The 8,115-nt window shown below is 37.8% G+C and overlaps 1 protein-coding gene across 3 annotated transcripts in view; it reads left to right on the forward strand.

The window, feature by feature from the left end:
- Window positions 1-6,344, forward strand: part of dok6 (docking protein 6) — a 155,078-nt gene extending 148,734 nt beyond the window's left edge. For all 3 annotated transcript variants that reach the window (XM_087308916.1, XM_087308917.1, NM_001089439.1), the window contains 1 exon segment: window positions 6,040-6,344. In XM_087308916.1, coding sequence (XP_087165042.1) covers window positions 6,040-6,191 — 152 coding nt within the window. In that variant the 3' untranslated portion in view covers window positions 6,192-6,344.
- Window positions 6,345-8,115: the final 1,771 nt, after the last annotated feature.

The raw sequence follows: 8,115 nt of genomic DNA on the forward strand, positions 1-8,115 counted from the left end.
GGAGAACATAACTGAAAATCACCCAGCAAAACAGTCCAGAGACAGCCAGACAGAGCTCTCTCTCTCTCTCTCTCTCTCATATGCACGCACTAACACATACACACAAGCGACAAGCAGACACACAGGCAGGCAAAGCTCTGTCTCATTCGCATAGTAATATCCACGATATTGCTAGACAGCCCGCTCCCGTCCCAAATTAAACCTGTTACCGACCGCTCCCGCGATTGATTCGGAAATTTATTCCCACGCCGCAGAAATCTGGCGCGGGGACAGCCGCGGGAATGCAGACCTCTACCACGGAGCTCCGTAAACAAACAGCACGCGTCGCGTTTTTAACGTGACTTTGCACGCGATAAGAGAATATAGCCAGTTAACCTGATACAGTACACGCGGTTACAAGTAACAAATTACAACTAAATACATTTGCAAGCTAGAGTAAACGAGCCAACAACTTTAATCGCACGTACTTACATTTGAGAAATGGAGGAAGAAACTCATCCTGACGTCCATTAGTAAGTTATTCTTTACTGATCCTTACTTTAACAAACTCAGATGAAGTATTCTTTGTAGCCTGTAGTTTCCAGAAGTTTCCAACTGCTTGGTTATAATGCTGAGGTTTCATCTCTGGGTAGAGAATCGATAATGTCCATCTGCAGTGTGACTTCAATCGACCGGCATGTTTGTGTGCGTGTGTTTGTGGGTGTGTGTGTGTGTGTGTGTGTGTGTGTGTGTCTGGGTTTCTGCGTCAGAGGGCGGGGCCTCAGGTTTGAAATCTCCCGGGTTTGCGCGTGCACGTGAATAACTTGGTTTCGTTCGTACGTCATGGCGAAACACCTAATGAGTCGGTATCAAGGCGACTCGTTCGAAGCACTATGAGTCGACTCTTTTATAGATGAATCAACCGTTTTAAACACTGTATTCTTACAGATTTAAGCCTTAGCTGGATACTTCACTTCACTTAGAGCTGTGTTACACACTACATGGAGGGGAATTTTCAAAAACCCATAATATGGGCTCTTTAAAATAGAAGTTTTTGTGACCTTATAAATGTCTTTATCATAACTTTTGAGCAATTTTAAATATCTTTGCAATATATATATATATATATATATATATTGGTTTTACAAACACTTTTAATTTCAGACAAATCTTTCTAATTTAAAAAAAAAAAAAAAAAAACTTACTGTTACTAAATATTGTCTCGACTGTTAAAAAAAACAGGTAAAATATAAACATTTCTTCAACAGTAAATTAACATGATTACTTGTGACTGGAGTAGTGATGCTAATGTTCAAATTACAGGAATAAATGACATTTAAATAAAAAAATAAATAAATATAAAAGAGTTATATTAAATATTTCAAATGTCTAAATGGTACTGGTTTTGCATTACTTTTAATCAAATAAATGCAGGTTCAGTGAGCAAAACAGAAAAAAAAAAAAAAACACAAGAAAGTACTTAGTTCTAGTCTCACTGTATTCTTTTTAAAAATATTTTTGATAATATAATTTTTTTTTTATCTTTGTGTGTCCTAAATATTTGACATTCGTTGAGCGGAACAATGTATCCCTACTGATACAGTGAGGGATTTTTCATTACAGATTGACTCCCAGTATTTGATAAAGATACAGTCTCTGGATCGCTCAGCTACACTGTATTGCCTTTGTAATAACAAAATGATACAGCTTGCAGACTCCACACTTTGAGCAGATATGGAGGTGTGTGTTTGTGTGTGTGTGTGTTGTTTATCTGGCCGTGGCTTCATTTCCTCTGTCCTGCAGAGCTCATGGCAGCTCAGATCATCAGTGCTTGGCTTCTGTGGTGTTCTGTCGTTTCCTCAGGTGATGGAAACACACGTGTGGTTTGGTGTCGCTGGAGCCGCAGAGGCATAACATGTTTCCCATGCATGCAGGACAAGTGGCTCCGACTGGCCTCAGCTTCATTCTGGCTCCCAGAAATCCACTTACAACAAGAGTGTGACATCTGGATGAGAAGAGCCCTCTGTAGACACCAAGCAGTCCTCAGACAGCAGCTCCCCTATCTGATCTCAATTCTCCACAGTTAAAGGTGGCTTCAAATGGAAGTTACAATTACTCCGGGAATAGATGCTTCTCAAGGGAAACACTTAGCACACAGTCTGTTTTCCACATAAGAACAAGAAAAATAGTTGACCTGGTGTGTAACATTATACAGTATAGTGCTCTTACAATGTCGTGTACATGTGTCTGCTTGTCTTGCATCAAGCATTGGCGTTGCAGGAAGTCAGTGATTGGAGTTTATAATTGAAAAATGAGAAATATTTTTGATACAAAAATACATTTATGTGCTTCATAAGACATGTGTAAGTCTCCTGGTAGTGTATGGGTTAGTTTTGCAACGGATGTTTGTGCTTAAGCTTCAAAATAAAAGCCACTATCCAAAACTATTATACAGCATGGAAGAGCCAGAGCAAAATGCAAGATTAATCTGGCTGTGTGTGTTTGCCTGACAGAGAAAGTCATATACTGTACACAGAGGATGGCTTGAGTTTTTTTTTTTCAATTTTGGTTGAACTCATTCAATATCCTTAGGCTTAGTCCCTTTATTCATCAGGGGTCGCCACAGCGGAATGAACCACCAACCTAACTTATTTTTTATAAAAATGCACTTTTTTTATTTAATTTTTAAAAATGTAATCATTTTAAGGCAATGGGTTTACTTCATATTTTTATGTAGTCAACAAATCTCTTTTTAAAGTGATTGTGGCAATATTCTGATTGCACTTTGACTTCTAAATACAAGCAGAGTCCTCTCTTACAATTTAGGCTTGTAGTGTTTGTTGTCCAACTGAACTAAAAATATTTACATATAAGCAACGCCAACTATGGCAGCAAGACGTTTCCAAAGTTTAGGGATAGTTAGTTTCTGCAGAGTTTTTGTAAAGTGTCTGCATGAACACATCAACTTATACAGACCATTTTAATGTGATCATGTCATTGGCCAATGAACATTTCCTGCTTAATAACAAACTATTTCATAACTGTGACATAAGGCATTTCAATCATAACTTAATGTTGAAACATTAACAATAACATTATTTATCAATATGCGGCTGTTTATGGACTTTCGGGAGCTATATTAATTAAAACTGTAAAACAGGAAATGCGTTTGGACCATTGTTTTTGTTTACATCTCAAAAGGGTCTACTGTATATATATATATTCCTACATTTGAAGTCAGAATTATTAGCCACCTTTGCATTTTTTCTTTTTAAAATTTTCCTAAATGATGTTTAAAAGAACAAGCAAATTTTCACAAAATGTCAGACAATATATATATATATATTTTTTTGGAGAAAGTCTTATTTTTCTTATTTCAGCTAGAATAAATAAATAAATAAATTGTTTCAGTCGTTTGATATGCAGTGACATGCAGTCAAATATTTCGCCAAACAGTCCTTAGGGATGCGGTGACACGCAGTCAGATATTTCGCCGTACAGATCCGCCACTTTTGGCGCTCATAAACAGTCATAAAGCTCTCGTGCTGCAGGAATGAGGAGGTTTGCTGAAGGTGCGCAGCTGCCGTGCAGTGAGGGGTTTGCGTATTTAATAAACTACGGCAGTTTACGTTCATTGAACAGTAAGAATGATTAATAAATCCATATAAAACAGTCCCTTAAAAGTCACGTCTCGCTTTCAGTTTTAGGCTTTGGCGCGACTTTAGCCCAAGTGTACCACGCTCAGGCCCACCTCTTCCAACCGGGCCAGGGCTGGCCAAGTAAACCGCGCCTGAGCCCGATTCAGTGCACTCACACTTCTCAAATGATGCGGGAAACGGGCCTGGGCACGGTACGGGTAGCATAGTGTGAGTACGCCCTTAGTGTCCCACTAGTGATGACATACAGCCATATCACACTGCTACAAGTGTGATATTGTGTTAATACAACAGTTCGATGGCATGATCGTGTATATAAAAAAGAAAATCAAACACAGAAACCGTTGCTACGTCACCAACATCACTTTAAGGCTAGTATTTAAATGATTCTCGAGCGTAATGTTCTTATGTGATTTTGCTGACATTTTAAGATTATAAGGTTAAAGGGCATGTAATGCCATCAGTCTAGAGATATTTAACAGCATTTCTCTGTTGCAATCGGGAATTCACAATAATTAACCCCAAAAAACTTATAGCTTTTCCCAGAGATGGGTTGCGGCTGAAAGGGCATCCAGTGCATAAAAACTTGCTGGATAAGTTGGCAGTTCATTCCGCTGTGGTGACCCCGGATTAATAAAGGGACTAAGCCGACAAGACAATGAATGAAATTCATAGCAAAGCAAAGACTAGCAGATTATATGGTATAAATGCAGCATTGCAACATACACAAGAGAAAGATCGACTTAAAATGTCACTTACCTGTTTATAATGATTTGATCAGCTGTAGTTTGAAATATAAAAAGAAAATGCTGACTTTTTTTTCCTCTAAGGGCTTATTATGCAGTCTCTTTGCCTTCTAGTGGCGCAATTGTCTTTGCTTTGCTCAGTATGACAGGCTGATGGCCGCAGCCTCCAAAATGATATTTAAAATTGGCACTATCCTTATAAAAAAACTGCAAAGTTGCAATCTCACCTAAAAACATTCATTCAACTTACATGCTCACCTAAAAAGCCTCAAAAGTACATTATGTTGTCCAACAGCTGCACTATCTGTCAAACTGTAGTGAGTTTATTGGTCTGCTGTCACTCTATATGGGCGGAGTAATACACAAGAGTGAAGAGGCTGTTGGAATGCTGTTTTTGCCAAAATATGTCACAGCTATCAGCCAATCAGATTCGAGAACCAGACAGAACTGTTCTATGTGTGTGTTTGTATTATTATTTGAGTTGTACAATGCAATAGAGCTTATAGCACTTTGAGCATCATGCCAGAGGGTGCCAGATTCTAAAAAACAATAAATGCATGATCATGCAATGTCATCATGCTTCCAGTTTTGTTAAATGTTTATTTCTCGACTGCCGGAAAAAACACCATATGCAAGCATAAATTGCATATGCAAAACTGCAAATATATCTATCTTGTTAGGTAGCTAAATATAAATATAGACAGCAGTGTTACGCTATTTTAACCAAGACATTTATCATGCAACTACCTTCTAATGCATAGCTGGCTGTGTTTGTAAAATTGTTTTCATATTTGAACATTTTGACCCAATTTGCACACACTTATATCCATTTACATTGCCTACAGTCTGTTTAAAACATCTGTGGTGAGCAGAGAGATTTTTTTTTAACCTTTTGTACAACAGTTTTGTGATTTACTTCAAAAACCCGTACAGGAATCCACCTGAAATAGTAGGCACCTATGCCATACTATTCTCAGCAGACTGGAACGCACTAATTATTATTTAGGACGCTAGTGTGCGAATTGGGGCGCAGCACTGAAGCAGAAATCAGCAATGCGTTTTCTCCTTAAAAAAAAGTGTAACTTTATAAGATTGTAGTTGATCCAAACTTAACCCACCCACCTGTAAGAAGTTACAGTTTTCCTCTTTCCAGTTAACGGTATACCTGTTTGAGAAGAGCTTTCTAAATACAGCCCGTGTCACGCGCCCTCTCTGTGAGCTTGTTTGTTTGACTCCCTCTCTCTCTCTTTCTCACTATATATAAATATGAGCTCAGGGGATTGTTAAGAAACAAGTTTAGTGTGCTTCGCCTACTCGGAGAGCAGGTATCCTCATCTCACCCTGGATATATTCTATTCCTGCTCATCCATAATTGATCACACAATCACCTCCAGAAAATCGAGTTAAGCCATCTTCTTCCTCTCCCGTAAGCGTGCCAAACACTGATACATGGACAGTGGCCAATGTCTTTCTTTTTCCCTCCACCCTCTTGTTTAAGGAACACTGATATTAATGCACAAAGGCAATCAATGCTGCCTTTAAAAGCGCAGGTTAATCGATGCCAAGGAATATGTGTGTGTTTTTTTAAAATTATTAGCTTTACGCGAATGTCTTTTGGCATCAGTAACACCCACGGTGATCTTTCTGGCTCTTTCAAGGTACGAGTTTGACTATGACGCTCATCCCACGAGCGCAGACGTTTCAGAGCTTCCTCTCCGAGCGGACGGAGGACGAGCAGCAGAATCGGGATCAGGCGACAGCGGCCTCTGGCGGACACGGTCGGGACTGCAGCTCCTCGCCGCTCCGCTGACGTAACTACTTCTTGACAAACAAAACGAACGAAAAAAGCCACGATTCCCGGACATTCCAAAGCTTTAGGAAGCTCTTAGACACATGTACAGTTATGAACTCTCTCTATAAATGTATGTATATGTATGACCTAATAAATATTTGTAGAACAGTGTGTATAGTAGGAGGCTTTTGTACGTTGAGGAGAAAAAAAGAACAAATGCCAAAAAAGTTGTATCATAAATTTTATTTTCCTTGTGTAGTTTAAGACAAATGGACTTTCTGCAGTTATTTTTCAGATTTGATGTAAATACTGAAGCGCTGTAGTAGCGCTTCTTCTGTCTGTCGTTGTAATATGGGACACTTTTCTGTCAAATATGAGCGTTTGTGTTTTAGCACCCTGCACTTTTAAATTATTAGAGCTTGTTTTGCACTTTTCGTCATTTCCTTTGGCTTTGTGCGCAGCCATGATGTCTGATGAGTGCAGTGTGATGTTTTGGGGGAAATTACTGGAAAATACATAACTTTAAAGACATCGTTCACCCCAAATTCGGCCTATTCTGTCCTAATTAAAGGGTTAAATTACACACACAAAATTAAAGTTTACTCAATATTCACTCCTCAAACAGTTCCAAACATTTTATTTTCTGTTCAACACAGAAGATATGTTGCATATGGTGTCCATTGTCCCATAAAAATAGGGTATATGTCCAAGCATGCTAATAGGACTTTTGATTTGCCAGTAACCTGGGTTAATCGTTTCCGGTGAATTGTATGCCAATGCAAAATCAGCGTGTTTAATATCTGTTTTCTTCATAAATCAGCGATCTCCACTGGCTGACTGATATCCGATATAAAGTGGGTCTCAGAATTTACAAGAAGCACTGCATTCCATTACATTACATTACATTTCCCCTGCCATGTCTTTATAATGTGAGCATTTATTTTACGCTTGAGCTACTAAATGCCAAAGTTTGTTTAACTGATTGTATTTTAATTACATTACAACATCGATGCTGTAAAAGGAACCGTGTAAAATGGAAAAAACTCACAATAACAGGTCACAGGAAGTTTATCAGTATGGGAAACACAGTAGCTCGGCATATACCCCATTATGAATGTCAATGGCTACTGGTTTCCAACATTCATTAAAATATCTTCTTTTGTGTTAAACAGAAGAAGGTTTGGGACAAAAGTATGCAGAGTGAAGAATCACAGAACTTCATTTATGTTTATTTTCTTTCTTTCCTTTTTGTATCTTGGTGAATTAACCCTTTAAAGCCTTTCCAAAATTGTGTGACATTCTTTCTGCTGGATGCTGTTTTCCATAAAACCCAGAAAAGGTTTAGAAATGACTTTAAAACAGCACAATAAAGAGTTCCTAAAGGCCAGTTCACACCAAGGATGATGCACATTATACAGTAACTATATAGACAAATTGCACCACAAAAATATGAACAATATCCATAACAGTTTGCCAATTTAAAGTATACTTCAGCAAAACAGAATGTACTTTTGTAAAGGAATAAGGGCAAGATATTTATAGTAATCAATGTCAATAAAATTAGCATATTTAGCTATTCACCCAACAAAGAGTTAACACTTTTGTCAATGTTTGTAGTTGACTTCATGTCCACATTGTGTTGTGAGCAATAAAAGCCTTTAAAGTTTGCACAAATCTTGAATTTCTACCATGGATAGTAGACTAACATCTGAATAATAACTATATGCAATATGAATTGGGATACACCAGTTGTTATCTTTTTGAAAACTATTTAGAGAGTTCTCTAAATAGTTCACTATAGTTTTAATATACAATTGTTAATGTATAATTATTATTTGAGAGTATGTCAATTAGGACAGTGCTGGAATCACTAAACAAATCGATAAAAAAAAAAAAAAGAAATATTACTGACAGCCAATCAGAATCCAACTGTCATTCAATT

The sequence above is a fragment of the Danio rerio genome, chromosome 24 (assembly GCF_052040795.2).
Source record: "Danio rerio strain M-AB ecotype USA chromosome 24, GRCz13ab, whole genome shotgun sequence".
Classification (NCBI taxonomy): Eukaryota; Metazoa; Chordata; class Actinopteri; order Cypriniformes; family Danionidae; genus Danio; species Danio rerio.